Genomic DNA, 25589 nt, shown 5'->3' with positions numbered 1-25589 from the left:
CAGATGGAAGCTGCTGGGGCCATCCTCACTTTAACCTCTCTTCGGAATGCACACAGATGTTCCCAGGTGCATTAAGCAGAATTTCCCCAATGTTTCTATAAATCTTTTGTGTCCCCCATGGAACGAAGGGGCCATTTTGGCACTGAGGGGGTGACGTGGAAGCAAGGAGTCAATTGTGACCCTGGGGTCCCATGGAACCAAGGGGCCATGGTGACACAACAGGGCCACATGGATCCAGTGGTCCATTGTGACACTGTGGATCCAAGGAGACCATGGAGACACCCCCAGAACCTCATGGAACCAAGGAGTCCATGGTGACCCAGCGGGGCTGCATGGAGCCAAGGGTCCATGGTGACACTGCCCATCCAAGGAGGCCATTTGGACACTGTGGAAGCTCATGGAGCGAGGTGGCCATTGTGGCACTGAAGAACTTCATAACACCAAATATCCATGGCGACACAGCAGGACATCATGGAACCCAGGAACCGCTGTTGGCAGTGCGGAAACTCATGGAACCAGGGGCCGTGGTAGCACTGCAGAACCAACACAGCTGCTGCACCTTGTCCCCTGTCCTGCAGAGCTCCTTGGGAGGCACGGCAGGAGCAGCACCCTGGGAGCCTCAGGAATGCCCCTCTGGGATCCATGGCACACGCTCCCAGGGGCTGGAATTCCAGTTCCCAGCCAGGAAAAGATGTTCCTGCCCTTGAAGGCAAAGCTCTTATGGAAGGGCCAGAAGACAAGCTGAGCAAGATCTTAGAGTGACATTTCACTGCCAGCCTTCATAACTTCACCATTGCTTGTGATAGCTCATGGATTTGGAATGAAATCAGGGCAGGGTCTTTGGTGGGAGCTGCCCTGGGTCAAGGGAGACACTGAGAGAGAAACAGAGCAGGTAAAGAAGACAGGAGAGAAAGGAGGTGTTTTGGTTTGGAAAGACAGTTGTCTGCTAAGAAAGGCAGGAGCCTCCCCTGGAATGGAAAAATGTAGACTCTTTTTTTCTGAATTGTTATACATTTGAAATTAAGGGGGGCTCTCATGTAAAAATATGGGAGCAGGAATAACAGTTTTTTATTAGGGAGGAAAATAAAAAGATAAACATAAATTGCAGTAAACTAAAACAACACTTTCAGAGTCAGAATACAACCTGACACACTGTTGGACAGGGTGTTGGCCGCAGTCCAATTGGAATTGTGGCTGCAGCCCTCCTGGTGTGTTTCTGTTGGAGAAGTGATCCTGTAGAAAAGGGATTCTTCTTCTGAAGAGGCAGTGGAAGAGGCAGCTGTTCCTCTGGGAAATCCAGCACAGAGAAAGCTGTGTTGGTGGGCCAGAATCTCAAGACTAGATGCAGGTAGGAATGCTTGGCTCCTCCCTCTGGGCAGAACATCTCACAATGGGATGTTACAGTTCTTATCAGTCATGCAGTGACATTCAATGGTTCATTATCTGTTGAAGCAGATGTCTCCCCTGAGGGAGGATTGATTGTGGAAGAGATAAGGAAAAACTGCCCACTTAACACAGGACAACTGCCATACAGATGGCAAATAGAACACATCTTACTTTTCAGTCTGGGACAGGAGGACACAAACAAAATCAGCTGAGAAGGCAGCACTCTGAAAAGCAAACCAGAACTGACAGAAAATGAATGGGACAGAAATCAGTAATTCTGAAAGTTTTATTTATTATAAAAATAAATCGCACCCAGCCATCCCCACACAATCCTGATCCCACAACCTCAAATTTGGATCTCACTTCTCCTGATCTCCTTCCAACCCCATCTCACCCTGGAGGCTGAGGAATCAAGTAATTTTGGCACTGGACTGAGGTGGGAACCAGCCATTTTGAGGTGGGTTGTAGCTAGTTTGGGGTAAGACTGTGGGGCTTCCTGGGGGATTGAGTCATTTTGAGGTGAAAGAGCAGCCCTCCTTGGATTTTGGAGTGCAAAGATATGGAGAATACTCCCATATATCCCCCAAGAACCCACAAATCCTCCAGAATATGTTCCCAAACAGTAAATTCCACCTCAAATACCTCTTAATTGGTGGGACTTTTGACATCTCTGGTCAATAATAATTTTAGTCATTTTTCATGTGTTTCTAAGTGAAAAAGAGAAATCAGAAGAAAATTAGGGCCAGACCAAAACCAGAGACCCCTTGAGCATCCCCGGGGCACTAGACAAAACAAACTCAGCAGAAATTAAACTTAACCCTACACAAAATGCCTTGAGGAAGATTTGCTCTTCCCACAAGACACTTTTGATGGAAATGCAAATAAATCCCAAACATTAATGAACCAACAACAGAAGCAAATCTGTGGCAATTCCAAATTTCATCAGTTCCAGCACAGCTCCAACTCAGATGCTGGTGGTTCTAAAAAAAGAAACGTGGAAATTTGGCCCAATACAGATTATTAAAAGGAAGGGAAAGGTCTGTGTAGCTGTCACAAAGGTGACAGGGACCAAGAAAATAATGCTTCTCCCCCCAAGCCTGTGAATTCGAGAGTTATTTGGGATTTAGCTACTTGACCTGGGCTTCTTGTAGGACTTTTGGCAGCCTTGTGTTTCTCACCTTGGGGTGAATGATCCTTGTCAGTCTCGCTGCTATAATTTGCTCCCTTTCTTCCAGTGATTTTAACAAAATTAAGAGAGACATGGAAAGAAAGGGAAAAAGGGAGAGACAGCCAGGGAGTGACAGGGACAGAGCTCTCCCCTGGGACAGGGCAAGTGTGTCATTGTCCCCTGTGTGCGTGGCCTTCCCAGGGGTTTTACACAGGAGCCAGTTTGGGTAAGGGGGGTGGTGTTCACCCCCCACCCCAAGCAGGGATTGCCTCACTGTTTCCGGTTACAGTGTCAGATGTAACCAAAAGTGTTTTTAGTCACCATCTCCATAAACTGTTATCAACAGGTGGGGCAGTGTTCTTTATCTCTTCCATGGCTCAGCCCTGATAACACCCTCCAGGGGCCATCTTCTGTTAATGGGCCATTGAGTGTCACTGCAGCACTGATAAAATTACATCATCCCATTGTGGGATGCTCCACCCAGGGGGAGGAACCAAGCATTCCTACCTGGATATAATCTCACCCTTGCAACACCACGACCACCTTGGCTACTGGATTCCCAGAGGACCAGAGCTGCATAAGCACCACTGGACCTTCAGAGGAAGACCAGACCCTTCTAGAGGATCACAGCTTTGACAGAATCACGTTCATCACTCCAGCTGGACTGCAGCCACCATTTCATCAGACTGCTACCACCACACTGACTATCGGGGTGTCAGGTTATATCCTGACTCTGTCAGATTAAGCCAGTGTTTCTCTATCATTGCCGTGATCTTAATTTTCTTATTAAATTGTCATTCTGGCTTAGACTCTCCCTGGTTTGCCTTGAAACCAGTACAAAACTCACTGTGCTTATCCCTTGTTTTCCTCCCAAAACAGATTTTCCCGTCCCCAACCCTTTGCCAGATGGAAAAGGCTATGAGGAAGAGGAAGATGCCCTGGGACACTGAGGCAGGTGAGGAGGAAGTCAGTGCCCCTTTCTCCCTCTCTCCTGCTCCATCTCCCAGCCCAGCATGGCCCCCAGCTGCAGGACAGCCCCGCTGCCGGTGCCCTCCTGCCGGGGACGCACTGGGGGGATCTCCTTGCCCTTCCCTGTGGCACAGAGGCAAATCCCATCCTCTCCTTGTCCTTCCTACCCCAGAGAAGGAGCTGCGGATGGAGACCAGGAAAGACAAATCCCTGCAGCAGAACCTCATGGAAGAAGCCTTTTTGAGCAACTCCACAGCGCAGCAATCCAACAGGGAGGAAAATCCCTGGAGATCCCACAGGAGGAAGGTCTGCAAGCCCAGCCCAGGATGCTCTGAGGAGGAAAGACCCACCCTGGGCCAGGAAGGTGGGCAGAGCTTCAGCCAGAGCTCAGAGCTGGTGGTCCCTGAGAAGCTTCCTGATGGGGAGAAGCCCTACAGGTGCTTGGAGTGTGGGAATAGCTTCAGGCAGAGCAACAGTCTGAAACGACACCTGATGATCCACACCGGGGAATGGGCCTACGAGTGTGGGGAGTGTGGGAAGGGCTTCAGCTGCAAATCCCACCTTGTCAGGCACTTACACATCCACACTGGGGAGAGGCCCTACAAGTGTGGGGAGTGTGGGAAGGGATTCATCTCCAACTCCCACCTTGTCAGGCACTTACACATCCACACTAGGGAGAGGCCCTACAAGTGTGCAGAGTGTGGGAAGCTATTCAGCTGGAGCTCCGACCTCATCATCCACCAATGCATCCACACTGGGGAGAGGCCCTACGAGTGTCCCCAGTTTGGGAAGAGCTTCACCCGGAGCTCTCACTTGACCAGACACCAACGGAGCCACCAGTAAAGGGAAGTCCTGAAAATTCCCCAGCTGCAGGAAGAGCTTTGTGCACTGCTCCAGCTTCATCCCCCATTGGAAGACCACGTTGGGAAGAGCCCTGGTGATCCATGTTCCCTGTGATCCATGCTGGGAAGACACCTGTCACTTTTCCTGCCCCTACCAATGGCCTGATATGGGATTGAAGGACATGAGGGTCTGGCCATGGCCCTGTCACTACATTCACTCCCACCTCAGGTCATTGCCAGGGACAGCAAAGAGACTCTCTCTTTCCCTGAGGAGAAGGGTTTCCTTTCCATGCAGGAGGAAACACGTGGCCAGGAAGATACAATTGATGGTGATGTAGTTTTCCCTGTAACTAGTTTTTCTTATCCCTTCTGTTGTCAATATTTTTTCTGTTTCTGTTTGTTCCTTATTTTGTTGCTGTTCCCAGTAAATTGTTCTTATCCCAGCTAGGGATCTTTCCCTTTTTTCCCTCAATGGAAGGTGAGAGGGCAACGAGTGCCAGCGGGGTTTTAGTGGGAGCAGGAAATTGAGAAATGCCATTCCTGAGCCCCGGCCTGTGGAAACCGAGCATCCCAGCTGGTGCCAGCCCTGGTGGCCATGGCAGCAGCCTTGGGAGCGGGTCCCTGGCTGGGGCTGAGGGAACCTCTTCACTCTGGTGCCCAGGGACAGGAGTGGAGGGAGCGGCTGCAGCTGAGTCGGGGCAGGCTTAGGTTGGATCTCAGGAAAAGGTTTTTGCCCAGAGGCTGCTGGGGCACTGCCCAGGCTCCCCAGGGAAGGGTCCCAGCTCCAGGGCTCTCTGAGCTCCAGCAGCGTTTGGACAGCGCTGCCAGGCCCAGGCTGGCAGTGTTGGGGTGTCCTATGCAGGGCCAGCACTTGGACTCGAGGATCCTGATGGGTCCCTCCCAGCTCAGCCAATTCTGTGGTTCTGGGATCCCATGAGCCTGGGGATGGGAGTGCCAATGGTTGCCATGGCAATGGGCTCCAGGCCTGAGCTGGTGTCCATGGCAACCACCCCTGGCATGGGGTCTCCATGGAGCTGTCCAGGGACTGACCATAGCAACAGGAGCTGGGGATGGTTGCCATGGAAACTGACCATAGAAAAAGGGTTTCCTGGTGATGGTTGCCATGGAAACTGACCATAGCAACAGGGGCTGGGGATGGTTGCCATGGAAACTGACCATAGAAAAAGGGTTTCCGTGTGATGGTTGCCATGGAAACTGACCATAGCAACAGGGTTTCCTGGTGATGGTTGCCTCCTTAGAATGAGATTTGTCACTGGACCTCAGAGGGGTTCCATGGGGACTTTCCAAGAGTCTCCAGGCTGTTTAAGAGCTGGAATGTCACACACAGAGACAGGGGCTCCATGGAGCCCTCCCAAGGGTTTATGGGGATGACAAAGAGCCGTGTGGTCAGAGGCATTCACAGCCATTCCATGGTGACTTCCCAGGGCACCTTGGGCTGCAAAGGCACCTATCTGTCACAGACACTCACGGGGGCTCCACAGTGACATCCCAGGTGTCCCCAGGCTGCCAAAGAGCCGGGATGTCACACACATTCCTGCCATGGGCAGAGTGGGAGCTTCAGGCAAAAGCTTTATTGCTTTATTGGAGAAACTCCTGCTGAGTCATGAGATGGAGACACCTAGCAGCCACCATGGGTTCTAAAAGCCCTGAAGAGCCTCCTGACTTCTAAAATTCCTTTTAAGAGAAGAGACTGGGAGTGACTGGATCCAATCCCGGCCCCAGAATTTGTCAAAGGTTAATGAATAAACGATTGGATGGGTAGAATTGAACAATTTGTCAATGCAATTGGTCCCACAGGATTAATGATGGAATACCAGATATATTTACATAAATACAATCTGATCATGATTAGACAATAAGCTCTTAACCAGAGTTATTTACTCCACAGTCCAGAAGCTACAACACCTATAGGATATTCTGCTCTATGAAGCAATTTTGAAGTCAGCAGGGCCTTGCTGGAGTGGTTTGAGCCCATTGCAGGCAGAGCCTCCTGCTCCAGCAGGAACTGCCTTTCCTGTGCCAGGAGCAGGGCAGGTCCTGCTGCAGGAACAGCCCCAGGCCAGCCCCAGCACAGGGAAGGCCTCGGGCACAAGGGCAGAGTGCCGTGCTGGGAGCTGTGCCAGGGACAGCCCGAGGCACCAAAGGCACCTTGGCAGCAGCAGCTGCTTGCAGGGCATGGCCAGAAGCCTCCCTTGCAATCCGGCCTGGTGGCCAGCGCTGCAGAGCTGCTGCCTCAGGGCTCATTTCTGGCTGGGCTCTGAAAAGCCACTTCTGCTCCAGGACCCTGGCTGGGAAGCCATTGGCCCAGCACCTTGGGGACAAGATATTAACAACAAAACTCTTCATGCCAGCAGAGACAAGGCAGGGGCAGAGGAAAGGGGAGAGCCAGGCCCAGGTGACAGGGCTGCCATGGTGATGGCTGTGAGGTCACTGCCCTGCAGCAGCCTGGCTGCCCTCAGCAGACGTTCTGGCCAGAAGTGTTGTGAGGGCACCCAGCACATCCAAGAACCCACACAACAGGAATTCCATCCTTGGGGAGGGGATTTCACTGGGTCAGGTTGCACACACGCCCTGATTTTGGAGCATTCCTGGGATGGGAAATCCACTTCTCTGGAAAAACAGTTGCCGTTTTGTGCCACTCTCATCACTGTAAAATATTTCCTCCTTCTAACAAATTTAAATCCACTCTCATTCAGTTTAGAGATATTGACCATTGTTCTGTCACTGCTAGACTTGGGAGAAAATAACTTTGATAACTATTTTTCCATTTTCACAGATCCTGGGGAGGACCCAAATATCTCCCAAGATGGGGTTTGAAAGCTTCATCACATAACGAGCAGGTAGAGGCTGCAGGCTCTGGGTTCAGTTGTATGCAGACTGAGGACAGAACAGGAGTAGCCTGGGAAGGATTGAAGGGTGGTTCCACAGATCCTGGAGTTTCATTTCATTGTATAAAACAGCCAGAGAAAGAAATAATGGCACCAAAGGTGTAGAGTGCCCCTGCCCAATGAGGTGGGAATTCTACCCAGACACAGCATCTGGCGAGAGCGTGACTTAAAGAAGTTTCCACCCCTCCACGCTGTGGGGTGTGCCCTTGAAAGCCCGGGAAAAGACACTCCACCCTATCTGATCAAATGAGGAATGGCCCCAGAATGTTCTTCGTTTTCTCTACCCTTATTGGCTTAAATTGTGCTGCAATGTCCCCACTGTAGTTTTTTCCATTGATTGTCCTCCTCAATCCACCCCTTTGCAGTCTCCCACTCCTCTTAATATTGGACCTTGATCCTAAACTCCACCCCTACCCTGTAATATAAAAGTCTTGACCTTACCACCTCGTTTCTTGTGTATGTCCCTGGGAAAATGAAGAATCCTCAGTTTTCTAAACCAAGACCTGTCCTGTTGCCATTCTTTCTCTGTTGGTCATTGGTGCCTGCCTGAGGTCTGAGACTCTGGGGCCTGGGGCAGTTGTTGTGCCCTTTGCTGCGGCGGAACACAACAGTGCTTTCCTCCCTATGGAAAAAAGAACCGTCCTTATCTATGCAGAAATTGTGGGAATTGGGCTTCCAACTCCCGAATTCCCTATATCCAAGTGTTGCTTTCAGACAAAAGCTACCAGGAAAGAGAGGTCTGTCTGCCCTTGGCCCCTGGTGGCCGCCTTTCATCTGCCCCTCTAACGCTGGTGTTCCATGCTTTCCTTCCTATGGAAAGAACCATCCTCCTCCAAGTGTCCATGTCTAAAATTGGGATTCCACCTATAAAATTCCCTATATCCAAGGGTTGCTCCCAGACAAAATCTGCCAGTACCATCAAGCCTGGCTGGCCTTGGCCTCTGGTGGCTGCCCCTGCCACACTGGGGCTCGGTTTCTTTCCTTCCCATGGAGATCACTGTGACACTGTGGGCACCTCATGGAACCAAGGGGATCATTGTGGCACCACGGGAGCCCATGGAACCAAGGGGCCATGGTGACACCTCGGGGCTTCATGGACCCAGAGACCATTATGACTCTGTGGGGCCTGATGGAACCATGGAGACCATTCCGACCCTTCAGGGCCTGGTGTCACCAAGGGGATATTGTGACACCTCAGGGCCTCCTGGAAGCAAGGGACCATTTGGACACAGTGGGGCCCCATGGAAGTGAGGGAACATGGAACAGGTCTGGCTGGCTTGGCCTGCCAAGGGCCACCTGACGGGTCTGGCTGACCTTGAGATGTCAAGGGCTGGCTCTCATCAGCTCCTGGAGCAAAGGGTCTCCCTGCTTTCCTTGCTATGGAAAAGAACTGTCCCTCTCTTAACATTACCATTGTCAAAATTGGTACTCTCCATAAAAAATTTCCTATATGCAAGGTATCTTGCAGAAAAAAACCTGCCAGTTCTGGCTGGCCATGTCCTCTGGTGATCATCTCTCATCCAGCCGGGGAAACACTGGGGCTCTGTTCCTCTATTCCTATGGAAAAGAACGGGGTCTTCATGTCCAGGGACCATGGCCAAAATTAGAATTTGGCCTCCCACATTCTGTATATTCAAGGATTTCTCCCAGAAAAAAGTAGACAGGCCAGACAGCTCAGGCTGGTCCTATGCCCTGATAATTTTTTTAGACTATGAGCTGAATGTTTTCATTTGAAAACACCTTGGAGAGGGCCCAGAGATCTCCCAAGAGGGATTTTGAGGCCTCAGGCATATGACCACTACATATGGACAAAGGAGCTCTGTGCTCTGTGCTGCTGTGGTGGTTTTGCAACACAGAAGTGATGTCCTGAGAGAAGCTGCTAGCAGTTTCCTCCATGTCCAACAAAAACCAATCAGTAATTAGCTCTGAGAGCTGACAGTCTGTTAAAGCACTAAGGAAGCTGCAGACGCCTCTGTGCAGACACAAGTTAGAGATGAGAAAGCCTGGCTGGGTCTCTCTCCCTTCTGGCCCCACAGAGGTGCCGAGGCCGGCCCAGCCCCGTCTCGGCCGTGGGGCCGGGCGGCTCCTGCCGTGGGGCCAGGCCCCTTCCCAGGGAGCCGCCAGGCGCCATCGGCTGCCGGGCAGGGCAGGGGAGGCCGCGGGGCCGAGGCCGGGCCGTGGCTGCGGGTGCTGACATCTGGCCCTGCCGAGCCCTGCCCCGCCGCCAGCCCGGGCCCGGCCAGGATCCGCCGGGCCCCAGGAGCAGCCCCGGGCCGGGCCGGCTCGGCCAAGGCTCTGCCGCCCTTGGGCTTCGCCCGCAGCCGGCGGGCAGGGCAGGAGAAGCCATCGGCCCCGGCCGTGCTGCTGCTGGGCTCTGGCCTGGCTGCTGAGATCCTGGCCCTGCCCCAGCGCGGCCCAGCCTGACACAGCCCCAGCGCAGCCGCTGCAGAAACCTCCATGGCAAAACAGCTCCGGCCGCAAGCACCGAGCCCGGCCGGGCTCTCGGAACCATCTGCAGCCCCGGGAGATATTGACTCTGCCAGTGCTGCCATCCTCCCTCCTGTGAGAGAAAAGGACACAGGGCAGGCACACAGAGGAGCAGCATGGACACACAGAGGGCAGGGAAGGGGAAGTTGAGTCCCAGATGGGAGGGATGAGGAGATGCCTTGGTCTTGGGTCTGAAATCCTCTGCTAAAGCTGTGGAGAAAGATGTCATTGATATATCAGACTCTATGTTTCCCTATAAGGCATTGAAAACATGGAGAGATTACTTGTTTCAGCAAAGGCCTCCATGCTAAAGTAAGCAAATGTTGCAGTAGCTGTGATCCCATGAGAGGTTTGATCAGAGAAAGGGAGAACACTGATGAGACCCTGTGCCCTCAGGGAGAGAAGAAGACCTCTGTTCCCAGAGATGATGATGATTTCAGTAAGAGATGAAGAGAGCCTTTGCTCTTAAACAGCTCATCTCGAAATTAATACCCCATTAGCTGACAAGGGCCATAAGCACATCTGTGGGAAAAGATGGGAGGGAGTTCATGATTGCAGATTTCTCCAGGCAGCCGCTATTTGTGGAAATGAAAAGCCATGAGATAACTGTTTTCTTGTGGAGAAGTGTCCATAACATTAACAAGAGGAACTTCTCTGCCTAAGTGCAGTGAAGAAAGACTATTTTAGAGGTGGTAAACTGACTGAAAATTTTAGGTTTTGTCTCTTTACATTGTCAGGTTGTATGGAGAGAGGAAGTGTTCTGAAAATTTTGTTCTGATTCTTATTACTCTTTCTTTAGTTATTGTTAATACAATTTTATTTATACCCTTTTAAAGTTTTGAGCCGACTTTGCCTTTTTCCTAATCCTATCTCACAGCAGGAAATGAGTAAGTATATTCTAGTGAGTGCACTGGTAATTAGCCAGCAATGAACCCACCACACTAATTGAAGCATTGGCTGAGAAATCTAAAAATGATGAACCAAAACCACTACAGAAACTTCCTGACAAACTGCACAAGAGCAAAGAAAATTTAGGCAGACCCATGGTTTGTCAGGTCATACTTGATCCTAATGACCCCTGTTCTGCATTTGGAGCTGAGCCCTGGAACCTCAGGGCCTGAGAGGAGATTGCACAAACCTTTCCCGGAATCAAAGTCGAAGGAAAACCCCAAAGTGGTTGGAGTCTAAAGCATTAATGGGAACCACAAAGGTCCATCTATACCACAGGCTCTTCATGGAGTCCTTGGAGGAGAGAACTGAAGGCCAGGATGGCACAAAAACCTCTCAGAGACTGAAAATGGCACAAAGAACTCTCAATGTGGAAAGGAAAATCCAAAGTACCTTGCAAAAGTTAAGAATCTCAAAGTATTAATGAGCCCCACTGAGTGTAAGTACAAAGCTCTCAAGGGACTCATTAAAGCAGATAATTGGGGCCATGATTGCACAAACCTCTCACAGAGTCTGTAGCAAAAGGGGAACACCAAGAACCTTAAAAGAACTGAAGTACCTTGAAGCATTAATGAGCCCCAATGATTGTTGTTTCTGACAAAGCATCTCCAGGGACTAATTACAGCAGATAATTGGAGGCCATGATTTCACAAGGCTCTCAGAGACTCCAAGGCAAAAGCAAAAGCCAAAGTCCTTTGAAAAACCTGCAGTCCCTGGGAGCATGAAGGAGCCCCGAGGGCCATTCCTGACCAAGGCTCCCCAGGGACTCCTTCCAGCAGATCCTTGAGGCCACTGGGATGTGGGCATGGGGGGGATGCTGAGGGCAGGAGCAGGGGCTGACAGTGCCCAGCCTGGCTGGGGCTGTGCCAGGAGGCCCCAGGGCCTCAGGACAAGGTGTCTCCTCACAGCCCGTGGTGGCACAGACCCTGCTCTGCCCCAGGGCACCAAGACTTGGCTCCTCTTTGTCCCCACCTGGCATCAGTGCCTCCAGTTCTCTGATCTGCCTGGAGCCTGGGGACACTTTCTCAGTCATGTCCCTCAGTGGGACCCACTAAAAGTCTAAGATACTTTGGAATTGGATTCTGACTTGGAGCTCTGGAGAGGTTTCTGCAGCTCCCTCTCAGGGCCTGATGTTCAGGGCTGAGCACAAAGCCCCAGAGGGTCATTAAAGTCCTTGTGCTGTGTCTGTGCTGCTGAGCTGTGCTGGGCTCCTGGCACAGAGGGTGATCCTGGCAACCAAGCAGAGCTTCAAAAGCACATTTCTCTTGCTGAGCAGCTCTTCTCCCAGCCCAGCAGGGCTGGGGCACTGCCTGCAGCCAGCCCGGGCACAGCACAGAGGCACAGAGAGCTTCAATCAGTCAGGGCTGGGAAGGGGCTGAGAAGTGCCTGGGGCAGAATCACTGCCAGCCCTTGGCACAGGAACCTCTGGCTGCAGGACAATGCAGCTGCAGCTCCTGGAGAGATCTCCTAAAGCTGGAACATCCCAATGCCCACAGACCCTGTGAGTGCATTCTCTGCTCATCTCTGTGCAGAGCAGCCAGGGGTGCCCAGGGCTGTCCTGCAGAGCAGGGTCCTGCAGCCCAGGGCGCTGTGCTGGGCCAGGGACTCTGCTGCCTGCCATGGACAACTCTCAGCCGGCCCTGGAGCTGCTCCCAGTGCTGGGGGACAAGATCTGGGGGAAAGGAGACAGCTGGTAAGTCTTGCAATGTTCTCCTTGTGTGGTGAGGATGCTGCATTGTTCAGGACTGTTCCCAGCATGGCATTTAACTCCAGAACTTTTCCAAATAGATTATACAGGGAGCATAGCAAGACAGGAACTGCATAAATGGGAAATTTCTGCTTTCTTATGTACTAATCTTTGTTGCCTGGATGGGGAATTCCCCATAGATATGCATCTCTCAGTTCATATTGATAAAAAGAAAATTTTTTTTTTCACATCTAAATAAACCAGGCAGTAACAGAATTCAGCACAGGGCCCCTTAGATGCAGCATCTTTGTGCTTTTTCCAGCCTGCTCAGGATTGCTCTGATGTTGCCATCAGAGCTTGCAGAGTTGAGCTGCCCCTAGGCAGTGCCTGAGCTGGGAGGGGTCTGCAGGGTAAAGCTGAGCCCCCAGGGCTTGGTTGGGCACAGGGAAGCAGCTGCTGGCAGGGACAGCTCCAGGCAGCAGAGCCCTGGGAAGGCAGTGGGGGGAAGATGCCCCTAAGCTGTGCTGGGATATTTAAAGTGCTGTCCACACCCAACTATTCCATAATTATTTTTCTTATAGATTCCCATGTGCAGCCACAGCAAATGTCCAACAGCAGCTCCATCAGCCACTTCCTCCTGCTGGCACTGGCAGACACGCGGCAGCTGCAGCTCCTGCACTTCTGCCTCTTCCTGGGCATCTCCCTGGCTGCCCTCCTGGGCAACGGCCTCATCATCAGCGCCGTAGCCTGTGGCCACCACCTGCACACGCCCATGTTCTTCTTCCTGCTCAACCTGGCCCTCAGCGACCTGGGCTCCATCTGCACCACTGTCCCCAAAGCCATGCACAATTCCCTCTGGGACACCAGGAACATCTCCTACTCAGGATGTGTTGCACAGGTCTTCTTTTCTGTTTCCTGTGTTGCAACTGAATATTTCCTCCTGACCATCATGTGCTACGACCGCTACGTGTCCATCTGCAAACCCCTGCACTACGGGACCCTCCTGGGCAGCAGAGCTTGTGCCCACATGGCAGCAGCTGCCTGGGCCAGTGCCTTCCTCACTGCTCTGCTGCTCACTGCCAATACATTTTCCCTGCCCCTGTGCCATGGCAATGCCCTGGGCCAGTTCTTCTGTGAAATCCCACAGATCCTCAAGCTCTCCTGCTCCAAATCTTATCTCAGGGAACTTGGGCTCATTGCTGTTACTGCTGGTTTCCTATCTGGATGTTTTGTATTCATTGTTTTCTCCTATGTGCAGATCTTCAGGGCTGTGCTGAGGATCCCCTCTGAGCAGGGACGGCACAAAGCCTTTTCCACCTGCCTCCCTCACCTGGCTGTGGTCTCCCTGTTTGTCAGCACTGCAGTGTTTGCCTACCTGAAGCCACCCACGATGTCTTCCCCATCCCTGGATGTGGCCCTGTCACTTCTATACTCAGTGTTTCCTCCAGCCCTGAACCCCGTCATCTACAGCTTGAGGAACCAGGAGCTCAAGGCTGTAGTGTGGACACTGATGACTGGATGCTTTCAGGAACATGAAACTGTAGACCAATTTCTGCAAATAACTTTGAATAAAAGTAATCCTGGATACTTCTTGTTGTTTTTGGTCTTGGAGGTTCTTTTTCTTTGTTTTACAGTTTAATTTTGTCCACAAAGAAATGTTACTCCTTGTGCCATTTCTCATTTTTTTTTCCCTCCACCTTCCCAGTGGCCACAGACTGTGTCAGTGAGTAGCTGTGCTCTTGGCTGCTTTAAAGGAACTAAAGGATCTCCCAGCACAGTTTTCTGCAGAGATGCCCTTTTGTTGCCTTCTCTGGAGCTGCAGCAGCAGTGTCTGTGTGCAGAGCTGGGGCAGATCAGTGCTGGCACAGCAGCTCTGCTCCTGCTGGCCACACCATTCCTGATCCAGGTCAGGAGCCATTGGCCTTCTTGGCCAACTGGGCACACTGCTGGCTCATGTCCAGCCTGCTGTCCATCAGTCCCTGCAGGTCCCTTTCTGCCTGGCTGCTGTCCATCCCCTCTGTCCCCAGCCTGTAGCACTGCAGGGGTTGTTGTGGCCAAAGTGCAGGACCCGGCACTTGGACTTGTTAAACCTCACCTTGTTGGATTTGGGCCCTGGATCCAGCCTGTCCAGGGCCCTGTGCAGAGCCCTCCTAGCCTCCACCACATCAACACTGCCATTCAGCTTGGTGTCATCTGCAAAATGTCCTTGGTTCCATGGGCCCCTCAGAGTCACAATGTCAATTTGGTTACACCAGGCCCTGCACTGTCACACTGGTCTCCTTGGTTCCATGGGGCCCCAAAATGTGACAATGGACTCCTTGGTTCCATGGGGCTTCACAGTGTCACAATGTTCTCATTGGTGCCGCAGTTTCACAGTGGCCCCTTGGTTCCATGGGGCCCCAGGGTGGCACAAAGGTCCCATGGTCACACGAGGTTCCACACTGTCACAATGCTCTCTGTGCTTCCACAAGTCCCCTCAGTGTCACAATGGACTCCTTGTTTCCACGAGCCCACACAGTGTCACAACGGCCTTCCAGATTCCCTGAGGCCCCAGAGTGTCACAGTGGCCCCTTGGTTCCACAAGGTCCTGCAGTGTCACAATGTCCCCTTGGTTCCAGGAGGCCCCGCAGTGTCAGAACAGCCCCTTGGTTCCCCTGGGCCCTGGACTCTCCCAATGCTCTCCTTGGTTTGGCAGTGTCACAGTGGTGAAACCCCTCGGTCACACGCGGCCCTGCAGTGTCACCATGGCCTCTGTGGTTCCACCAGGACCCAGTGTCACGGGGACTCCCTGGTTCCATTTGGCCCCAGAGCACCACAATGGAGCCCTGGTTCTATGGGGTCGCACAGGGTCACCATGGTCCTCTTAGTTCCATGAGGCCCTGCAGTGTCACAATGGCCTCAGAGTGTCCCAATCACCACAAAATGACAGAATCAAATAGGCTGGAAAAGACCTTTGGGATCATCAAGTCAAACCAATGCCCTAATACCGCCTTGTCACCCAGACCATGCCACTGAGTGCCACTGGAGAGGGACAGTGACTCTGCCACCTCCCCCCTGGCCTGCCCATTCCACTGCCCACTCACCCTTTCTGTGAAGAACTTCTTCCTCTTGTCCAGCCTAAACCTCCCCTGGTGCAGCTGGAGGCTGTGTCTTCTTGTCCTGCCCTCCAGCAGATCCACACTCACACCCAGCTTGGTGTCATCTGCAAATTTGGGGATGGTGGGCTCAATCCCCTCACCCAGACCATCGGTGAAGATGTTAAACAGGACTGGGCCCAACACAGATCCCTGGGGACAGCACCAGGGACTGGACACCAGCTGGGTGCAGCACCATCCCCACCCCTCTCTGGGCCCAGCCTTCAGCCAGCTCTTCCATCTCCCAGCCAGGAGGGAACCTGCCCAAGCCGTGGGCTGCAGCTTTTCCAGGGAATGCTGTCACAGACAGTGTCCAAGGCTCTGCTGAAGTCCAGATGGACACATCCACAGCCTTTCCCACACCCACAGGTGGGTCACCTGGTTATAAAAGGAGATCAGGTTGCTCAGGCAGGACCTGCCCCTCTTAAATCCACGCTGGCTGGCTGTGACCCCTCGGCCATCCTGTGGGTGCCCTGTGGTGGCTCTCAAGGTGATCTGTTCCATAACCTTGCTGGGCACCGAGGTCAGGCTGACAGGCCTGGAGCTCCCCAGATCCTCCTTCCAGCCCTTCCTGGGGATGGGCTCACACTGGCACCTCCAGTGCTCTGGGACCTCCCTGGTGAGCCAGGACTGATGGTAAATGATGGGGAGCAGCTTGGGGAGCTCATCCACCAGGTCCCTCATCCCCCTAGGATGGATCCCATCTGATCCCATACATCTGTGAGCATCTGAGTGGCTCAGCAGGTCAGCAGCTGCTTCCTCCTGGATTACAGGGGCCTGTTCTGCTCCCTGTGCCCATCTACCAGCTCAGGAGAACTCTTGTCCTGAGGACAATCTCTCCATATATTGAAAATTGAGTCAAACAAGGTGTTAAGTACCTCAGCCTTTCCCTTATCTTTAGTTACTCTATTTTCCACTGCATCCAATAAAGAGTAGAGGTTCTCCTTATACCATGTTTTGCTATTAATCATAGACACGTTTGTTATTATTTTTCACAGAAGTGGCCAGGTTAATCTTTAATTGAAATTTCACCTCTTTCCTTTTCTCTTTCTGCATGATGTAACAACATCCTTAAACACTTGCTAAGTTGTCTGACCTTCTGTCCAAAGTTAATGCTCTCTCTGCTTTCCCCTGAGTTCCCACAAAAGCTCCATGGGCAGTCAGGACAGTGAATTTCCTCACCATCTCATCTTTTGCCTCACTGGGACAGGCTGCTCCATCCTCCTTAGGATTGCTTTCTCAAAATGTGTCCATCGTTCCTGAACCCCTTTGTTTTTAAGGGCTTTTTCCCTTAAAAAAAATCAGTACCTGATTTTGTACTCCCCAAACCTGCATCCTAAATAGGCCAAAGTCTGCCCTTCCTAACTCCAGTGTGGAAGTTTTGTTGCTGCCCCTCCTTCTTTCACAGATCATTGAAAACTTGATTATTTCATGGTCCCTGTGCCCTAGGCAGCCTTCGAACCCCACATCTGCCACCAGCCCTTATCTGTGTGTGAACAGCAGGAGACAGAGCTTTCCTTGGGAGTGGAGTGTTACCAAAAATTGGGTAAAACAGAAAACTGCTTAACACCAGTGCAGCATTAAGAAGCAGCATTCTTTATTCAGCCGGATGCATGGGGGATAGCTCCTCCCAAAGCCGAGCATGCTGAGTACAGGAAAGGTTCTGTTCATTCTGTGTATTTTGCACACATATTCATTGATTGTGCTGGACTAAACATCTGATAATAATTTCCCCAGAATCATTAACATATTTCCCCTCCCCTTTACCCATGTGTTCTTCTGTCCTGGGGGTCTCTCTGGTGGTCCCTGGTGGTCGTGGACTCCAATGTTCCCATGGGCCTGGCTGAGCTGGCAGGACACAGAGGCTGGTGAACTCCAGTTCCTCTTCTCACACAATGGGCATTGTGTAGTTTCCATAGGAATGGGGTTTGGAGAACAAGCTCCAGGTGTTAGCTCACCTGGTGGAGACAATTTATCATCTGGTAACAAGAGGTCACAGAGTGGGCTATGACATCACAGAGTGGGTTATGTGAGGTCATTGAGAAGCTACAACATCATAGACTGTCCCTGTAACATCAGAGCTGGCTGTGATATCACAGGGCAGAGGTCTGACATCACAGAGCAGGCGATGAAATCACAGAGCTGTCTGTGACATCAGAGGCCATCTGTGTGAAATTAGAGAATGGGCTGTGACATCTCAGAGCAAGCTGTGACATCACAGAGGGGCTCTGTGACATCCCAGAGGGGCTGTGTGACATCCCAGGTGGGCTCTGTGAGGTCACCGGGTTGGTCACTCAGCCCCAGATCCCCCTCACAGTTTCTCCCAACAAGTCCAATGCTGTTCATGCCCAGCAGGATCCCTGTCCCCCAGTATCCCCCCGGTCCCCCTGGAGCCACAGCCTCCACCAAAGGATGTTCCACAGGATCCACCCCAGAGACTGACATGGGGAAAAGGGGCCAGGGCTGTGTGACCAGGACATCAAGGATGTGGATTATCCAGGTCCCTGTGGCCTGGGTTGGGTTCCCCTGGGCAGGAAAGATGTCTGGCAGCTGGAGCAGGCTTAGGGAAGGGCCTCCAAGGTGGGGCTGGAGCCCTTGGGCTGTGAGTAGAGGCTGAGGGAGCTGGGCTTGTCCAGCCTGGAGCAGGGAAGGCTGAGGGGCTCCTCATCCCAGCCTGGCAGTGCCAGCAAGGAGGGGATGGAGAACACAGAGCCAGGCTCTTCACCAGGGGCCTGGTGGGAGACAAAAGCCAATGGGTGGAAGGGGAAAGAGGGGAGATCAGCCAGGCCAGGAGGAGATGAAATGAGTCAGGCGGGTTTCAGCATTTCCTCAACACCAAAAGCAGCCTGACCTCCCTTCTCCATCCACCACTGACAGCTTTACAAATCAGGAATTGTTTGAGGTGTTTTGGCCCCACTCCAGGACCATCATCCTGTTACAAGGACTTAATTGTGGTTATAACTATCACAGAACCACATATCTCTAGAAGTAATTTTAGTATGGAACTCACCTGTGGATGGTGGACTCATCAGACACTGCCCTGGGTGTTGCACATAGCTCAGGGAAGAGTGTATTGTTATTATATTGTGTCCTGTTCATCTGTGGTCTGTTGGCCATGAAGAGAAACCTATTTGTGCCTCTCAATCTCACCAATTCCTGACCCACAATGGACACAAACCAGAAGAATTGTGGTTCCAACTCCAGTGGTGGCACTTGGAGTTCCCTCCATCCCCAGAGCAGGGCTCCATTGTCCAAGAAAGTCCCTAGCAATGCAGGGATGAAGGAAACAGGACAGGCTGTGGGATCACAGGCAGGGCATGGCCAGGGATTTGGGGTGGTTGTGAGCCCAGGGCAGGACCCGGCCCTTGGCCTTGGTGAACCTCATCCCATTGTCCTGGGCCCACGGCTCCAGCCTGTCCAGATCCCTCTGCAGAGCTTCCTGCCCTCCAGCACAGCCACACTCCCACCCAGCCTGGGCTCACCTGGAACTGCCTGAGGGTGCCCTCAATGGCCTTGTCCAGATCAGCAATAAAGAGATTTCACTGACCTGGCCCCAGTCCTGTGCCCTGGGGACACCCCTGGATGTGACTCCATTCCTCAGCTGCTCTGAGTGCCAGGGCTTGGATGGGGGAATTGGTAGGTATGGGGTAGGGACAAAGTGTGATTGATTGTCAGCTATGAAGGGTCTTGATTTTCATGTCTATTCCAACTGCATGCGAAGTTTGATTCAGTGTCATCTGGACATTGAACATATCAATAAATTAACAGAAAAAAACCCCAACTAAACAGGACCTACAAAATATTTTTTCACTGTCTTTTTAAATATAATGTATTCACTTTGAATAGGCTTCTGAAACTTGTCTAATCAACCACAAAAAATTTCAAAACTTAAATTATTCCTTGAGGCTTAGCTTGTTAAGGTGTTCTGAATGTTAATGAGCCCTGGAGCACTGAATTCCTGAACTGAAGAGCTGAAGGCTGAAGAAGCCTCTGGAGCAGTAAAATTCAGCAGCAGCCTCCAAGTTGCTGAGGATGTCAGCAGCCCCCACTGAGGCCATCCCTGCCCAGAGACCCTGGGGGAATGGGCAGACAAGGAGAGCATCCCTGGGTTTGGGGCAGCAGAACTCAGAGGCACCAGCGGCTCCAGCTGGGAAATGGAGTGTGGGATGGGGCTGTGAAAGCCCTGCCTGGGCTGTGCCAAGCAGGACACACAAGCCCTGACCCCCATCCACTAAAAAACTCTCTCAAGGTGACATTCAAAAGGAATGACAATTATTTCTGTCCTCTGAGTTGGATGGACTGGAGCAATACTATCAAGAGATACTCAGGAGCTCTAAACAACAAAACAGCCTTTACTGGGAAATTTAGAAAAATCAGTGAAACTTTGGCAAATGTTTTAATATGGCATTCAATCAACAAAAAAAACTTCTCAAGGCATTAACTTGGCCCATTCAACTTCACAAACTCTAAGCCTGTTCAATTTTAAGATAATCAAAATTTGCAAGAGTACAGAAATAGAAGAAGTAGACACAGAAAGAAAGAAAAATAATACTTAGAGAAGCACACACAGAGCTACCAACTACTGGATTCCAGCAATGTTCAGCTGGAAATTCCAAGAGGAGGTAGGGTCAAGATGTGTGCTTGCCTTGTGGTCAGCCTTAAATACCCCTTGGTCCTCCTGGGCCCTTCCCCCAGGTGGGACTTGGGGCCATTTGGTCACTCAGGAGCTGGGCTGGGGCTCCAGAGGTGGCTGTGGAGCATTGCCTGTGCTGTGCCAGGGACTGGCAGACACTGCTGGGCTGGGATAGAGGCTCTGGGGGGATTGGGGTTCCAGGGCAGGGCAGTGCTGGGGTTCCAGGGCAGGGCAAGGCTGGACCTGCCCCTTCCTCCCCCACACTGAAATGTTTCCAGCCAGCAATCTCCTCCAGTCTGTCACAACAGTCAACATTGGTGGTGAAATCCCAATATGGCCATTGACACCTGCAGGAGAAGGACAGTTGTTTTCTATAGGAAGGAAAGCCCCAAGCCCCAGTGAGAAGAGACCCTGCAGGTGCCAAGCTGTCAGGCAGCCCCTGGAGGTCAAACCAGCCAGACCTGTTCCATGTTCCCTTGGATCCTTGGGACCCCACAGTGTCCCAGTGACCTCCGTGGTTCCCAGGCCCCACAATGTCAAGTGACTCCTCTGTTCCATGAGGCCCAAAATGTCACGATGGACCTTTGGACCCTGGGGGTTTGCAATGTCACAATGGTCTCCTTTGGCTCCACAGTGTCACAATGGAACACTGATGACACGAGGCCCTGCAGTGTCACAATGGACCTTTGGTTCCCTGCAGCCCTGCAGTGCCACAAAGGCCTCTTGGTTTCACGAGGCCCCACAGTGTAACAATGGTCCTCTTGGTTCTGTGGGGACCCCCAGAGTCACAATGTTCTCACTGGTGCCATGAGGCCTCACAGTGTCACAATGCTTTGCTTATTCTGTAGGGCCTCATAGTGTCCCAAAGGTCTCCATGATCCCATGAGTCCCCTCAGTGTCACAATGATCTCCTTGGTTCCATGGTGCCCCACAGTGTCACAATGGCCCCTTGGTTCCATGAGGCTGTGAAGTCTCTTAATGGTGTCTCCATGATTCCATGAGGCCTTGCAATGTCACAACGGGTCTTTGGCTCCCTGGGTCTCGCCGTGTCACAATGGTCCCTTGGTCCCATGACACCCCAAAGAGTCATAATGGTCTCCACAGTTCCATGAGGCCCCACAGTGTCACAGTGGACCCTTGGTTTTATGGGGCCTCTCAGTGTCACAATGATCCCGACATTCCATGGAGCCCCACAGTGTCACAAAGGTCCCTTGGTCCCAGAGGCCCCACAGTGTCACAATGGTCCCTTGGTTCCATGGAGCCCCACAGTGTCACAATGGTCCCTTGGTCTCACAGGCCCCACAGCGTCACAATGGTCCCTTGGTTCCATGGTTCCTGTGCTGGTGCATTCCCCCCTCCCCTTCTCAGGCCGCCCTGCCAGATGAGAAATGCTCGCTGGCCTCGGCCTTGGCCAGCAGCCCCTGGGCTCAGCTCCTCTGGAGCTCAGCACAAACACGCTCTGCTCCAGCACTGCTGCTGCCCAGCCAGCTCCTGGCTGCTTTAGGAGCAGCCCTGGGAACTGTTTGTGTTCCCTCAGTGGCACAACATCCCTGTTCTCACCCTGCCAAAGAAAGCTGCTGATGCCAAGTGCGGCCAGGGTGAAACATGGCTGGGACTGCAGCCCCTCTCTTGGGGCCCTACAAACAGCGCTCCAAAAGGAGCCCTTGGAGCTCTCCTGGGCCAGCGACTCCCTCTGAGTGGGGCCTCTCCGAGCCGGGAACTCTCCCGTTTGCTGCACTGGGGATCCCCAACAACGAGGGAGCCTGGGCGATCCCCCCACTCCTCCAGGCTCAACCCTTCCCTGCTGGGGAGATGCCAAAGCATCCCCAGGAGCATTTCCCTGCCCTCAGGGGAATTTCTCACAGGTGCCTCGCACTGACTCTCTGTGTCTGTGTGCACACAGGAGTGCCTGTGCTGGGGAAATGTGGCAGAAATGCTGCTCCCTGAGGGGTCTGACTGCCTTGGATAGCAGAGCCAGTCAGGCCTGTAGGTAAGGCTAAATCACAAGGTCTAAGCTAAGTGGAACGCTGCTAAGAGTTTTTCTTTTGCTAAGTTCATATGTTTAATATAAGTTATATGTTAAATTAAATATTGTTAAATGTTATTCCTGTTTTAAATTGCATAGTTATAGATTATAAGTTAGGTTAAATACTGTTAAGCTCTGTTCTTTTGCTAAATTGTTAAGTTTAATGTAGAAATCAAGGTAAAGGTACAAGGTAATTCCTATTAGGTTTTAGGTCTGTTAAGGTTTTGGGCCATATTCCTTTTATCCTTGCCCTCATTTTTTTTGTGTCACACACACAGGGGCAGTTCTCAATTCATTTCTGGTTTGATTGCCTGGATTTTGTTTGGTTTTGTTGTTGCTTTGTTTCCTTGCTGTGCCTGAAGTGCCCAGTCAGGAGCAGAGTGAATCTTGCCAAGGAACTTTGTGCTGCTGTCACTTTAATATTAAATCTGGTTTTTGCTGGGGATTTTTTCAGCGCTCTCAAGCCCTCGTTGGTCACAGGGTGAAGGAGCCCTGGCCCAGGCTCTGGCCCTGGGGGACACGGGGACGCTGCCGGGGGGTCCCTGTCCCCCTGTCCCACCCCCCATGGCTCCAGCCCCCGTCCCCATGTCAGGCTCTGGGGTCGATCCTGTGGAACATTCTCTGGGGGAGGCAGCGGCACCGGGGGCGGGGGGACTTGGGGGGACAGGGGACCCCGCTGTGCATGAGCAGCGTTGGACTTCTCTGGGGGAACTGGGAGGGGGCTAGGGCAGAGTGACCTCCCCAGTGACCTCACACAGCCTCTCAGATGTCACATAGCCATCTCTGTGATGTCACACAGCCCAGTCTGTAATGTCATACAGGCCCTGTGATGCTGGGCAGTTCCAGCGCCATCCCAGCAGTGGCCTCTCCCTCCTGCCCCGTTCCTCAGCTGGTGCCGCCCTTGGGGCACTGGGCCTTGTCTTCCTCTTCTCCCTGGGCATCCCCTGCCGCCTGCCCACCCAGGTTGTCCTGGGGAGCTGCTGCCCCTGAGCCAGGGGCTCTGCTCTGCTGCCTTGGGCACCCCGGGGTTCCCAAAGCACCCCACGGCCAGGCTGGACCCAGAGTGTCACAATGTCCCCTTGGTTCCATCAGGCCCCGCAGTGTCACAGTGCTCCCTGTGCTCCCTGAGGCCCCACATCACCCAGCCCAGGCCATTGCTGTGGTTCCAGTCCCTCCCAGTATGATCCCAGTGATTCCCAGTCTCTCTCAGTATATCCCACTTGATCCCAGCATGCTCCCAGTCACACCCACTTCCTCCCAGTTGCTTCCAGCATAATTCCAGTTGCCCAGAACCACTTCTAGCCACCCTCAGTGCAGTACCAGTTGCTCCCAGGATATCCCAGTTGCACCGACCATGGTCCAAACTGCCCTCAGAATGTTCCTGGTCACTCCCAGTATGATCCCAGTCCCCCTCAGTGTTGTTCCAGTTCCACCCAGTATGTTCCCAGTTGCACCTAGTCACCCCTAGTACAGTCCCGCTCACTGCCAGTATGACCTCAGTGGCCCCCATTACAGACACAGTCACTCACAGTTGCCCTCACTTGCCCCCAAAATGGTCCCAGCTGTTCCCAGTGTTGTCCCCTCCAGTATGGTGCCAGACACTTCCAGTATATTCCAATTGCCCCCAGCATGCTCGATCCCAGTCACCCCAGAGTCCCCAGTATGGTTCCAGTTGCCCCCAGGATGACCTCACTCATTCCCAGTATATCCCAGTTACCTCCAGCAGGCCCCCAAGCCCCCTCCCAGCACCACAAATGGCCCCAAGAGCCACAACAGCCTTTCTCAGTCCAACCAGGAGTCCCTAAAACCCCTCCCAGCCCTCCATGGAGCTGAGTGGGAGAGGTTGGTGGACAGGAACATCCTCAGCAAGGGTCAGCTAGGACACTTCAGCAGCAATTTGGGCATATTGTGGGGAACACTTGGACTGGGCAGACCCAGGCCAGGGACTAGGACAGACAGCCGGAATTCATGGAGAACAGATGAGGTCAGATGGACCCATTCTGCTGGAACAACTACAAGAGCATGGCCATGTCCCTTGGCTTGGATGGTCCCAGAACAACCAAATCCTCCCCTTAACCTCAAATTCACATTCAAATCCCAGTAAAATGATTCAGCTTTAGATCTCTTTACTTGATTTCTTTATTTTTACCCCAATTCTAGCTGTTCTGATGGGATAAACAAGGAGATTATTCAGGTGGGAAAAGATCTCCATGATCATCCATTATTGCTTGATGCCACCAGAAGAAAAAGTGACACAGCAGGTAAGAATTTCTTGGGCTTTAAAGTCAAAGAAACAGCTCTTCCCAATTAATTTTCAATGTTGATCAGAGTCCCGATGGATTTTCCTGGTCTGTATTCATCCAGGTGTCTATGGGCATCCAGGAGGATTTGAAGACCACTTTCCAGGTGTCTTCTCATCAGGGATCACAAGGAATGTGGGTCACCAGGGCTCTGACCAACATGGGTCTTCTAAAGGGGGATGGAGGTGGAGCAGCACACGAAGCTCTTCCTGCAGTCGGGGCAGTCACAGGGCTTCCCTTACCTGTGCCTAAGTTGGTGTCGAGTCAAGTGAAAGCTCCTGGAGAAGCTCTTCCCACACTGGAGACACTCAAAAGGCTGGTGTGGATGTGCCGGTGCCTGACAAGGTGGGAGTTTTGCTTGAAGCCCTTCCTGCAGTCGGGGCAGCGGAAAGGCCTCTCCCCTTTGTGAATCCTCTGGTGCTTGCAGAGATCAGAGCTCCACCTAAACCTCTTCTGACACTCGGGACACTCACAGGGCCTCTCCCCAGTGTGGATGCGTTGGTGGATGATGAGTTCTGAGCTCCAGCCGAAGCCCTTCTCACAATCCCCACACTTGTAGGGCCATTCCCCGGTGTGGATCATCTGGTGGCGGATCAGGTGGGATTTCCGCCTGAAGCTCTTCCCACACTCCGAGCACTTGTACGGCTTCTCCCCATCATGAAGCTGCTCATGGACCACCAGCTCTGAGCTCTGGCTGAAGCTCTGCCCACCTTCCTGACACTGGGTGTGTCTTTCCTCCTCAGATGACCCTGGGCTGGTTTTGCAGCCCCTCCTCCTGTGGGATGTCTGGGGCTTTTCCTCCCCGTTGGGTTCCTGTGATGTGGAGCCAGTCAAAATGGCCTCTTCCATGAGGTTCTGCTGCGGGGAGTTTTCCTTCCTGGTCTCCATCTGCAGCTCCTGCTCTGGGGGAGGAAGGACAAGGAGAGGATGGGATTTGCCAGAGGGAAGGGCAGGGAGATCCCCCAAGTGCGTCCCTTGCAGGAGGGCACCAGTAGCGGGGCTGTCCTGCAGCCAGGGGCCAGGCTGGGCTGGGAGATGGAACAGGAGAGAGGGGGAAAGGGGCACTGACTTCCTCCTCACCTGCCTGGGCATCCCAGGGC

The 25589-nt window shown here is 52.6% G+C and overlaps 2 protein-coding genes across 2 annotated transcripts in view; one reads left to right on the top strand and one right to left on the bottom strand.

Annotated features, from left to right (window-relative positions):
• Window positions 1-25589, bottom strand: part of LOC144246546 (uncharacterized) — a 972872-nt gene that overhangs the window by 35223 nt on the left and 912060 nt on the right. Inside the window, exon 9 of the mRNA XM_077784457.1 lies at window positions 25032-25199. Within this exon, the coding sequence (XP_077640583.1) occupies window positions 25032-25199 (168 nt within the window). The remainder of the gene's footprint in view (window positions 1-25031; window positions 25200-25589) is intronic.
• LOC116184756 (olfactory receptor 14J1-like) lies at window positions 13001-24935 on the top strand. The gene is made up of 4 exons (XM_077783801.1): window positions 13001-13891; window positions 23777-23849; window positions 23893-24031; window positions 24917-24935. The coding sequence occupies exons 1-4, from the start codon at window positions 13001-13003 to the stop codon at window positions 24933-24935; spliced, it is 1122 nt and encodes a 373-aa protein (XP_077639927.1).

The sequence above is a fragment of the Lonchura striata genome, chromosome 6 (genome assembly GCF_046129695.1).
Source record: "Lonchura striata isolate bLonStr1 chromosome 6, bLonStr1.mat, whole genome shotgun sequence".
Classification (NCBI taxonomy): domain Eukaryota; kingdom Metazoa; phylum Chordata; class Aves; order Passeriformes; family Estrildidae; genus Lonchura; species Lonchura striata.
This window is presented reverse-complemented; position numbering and strand designations above follow the sequence as displayed.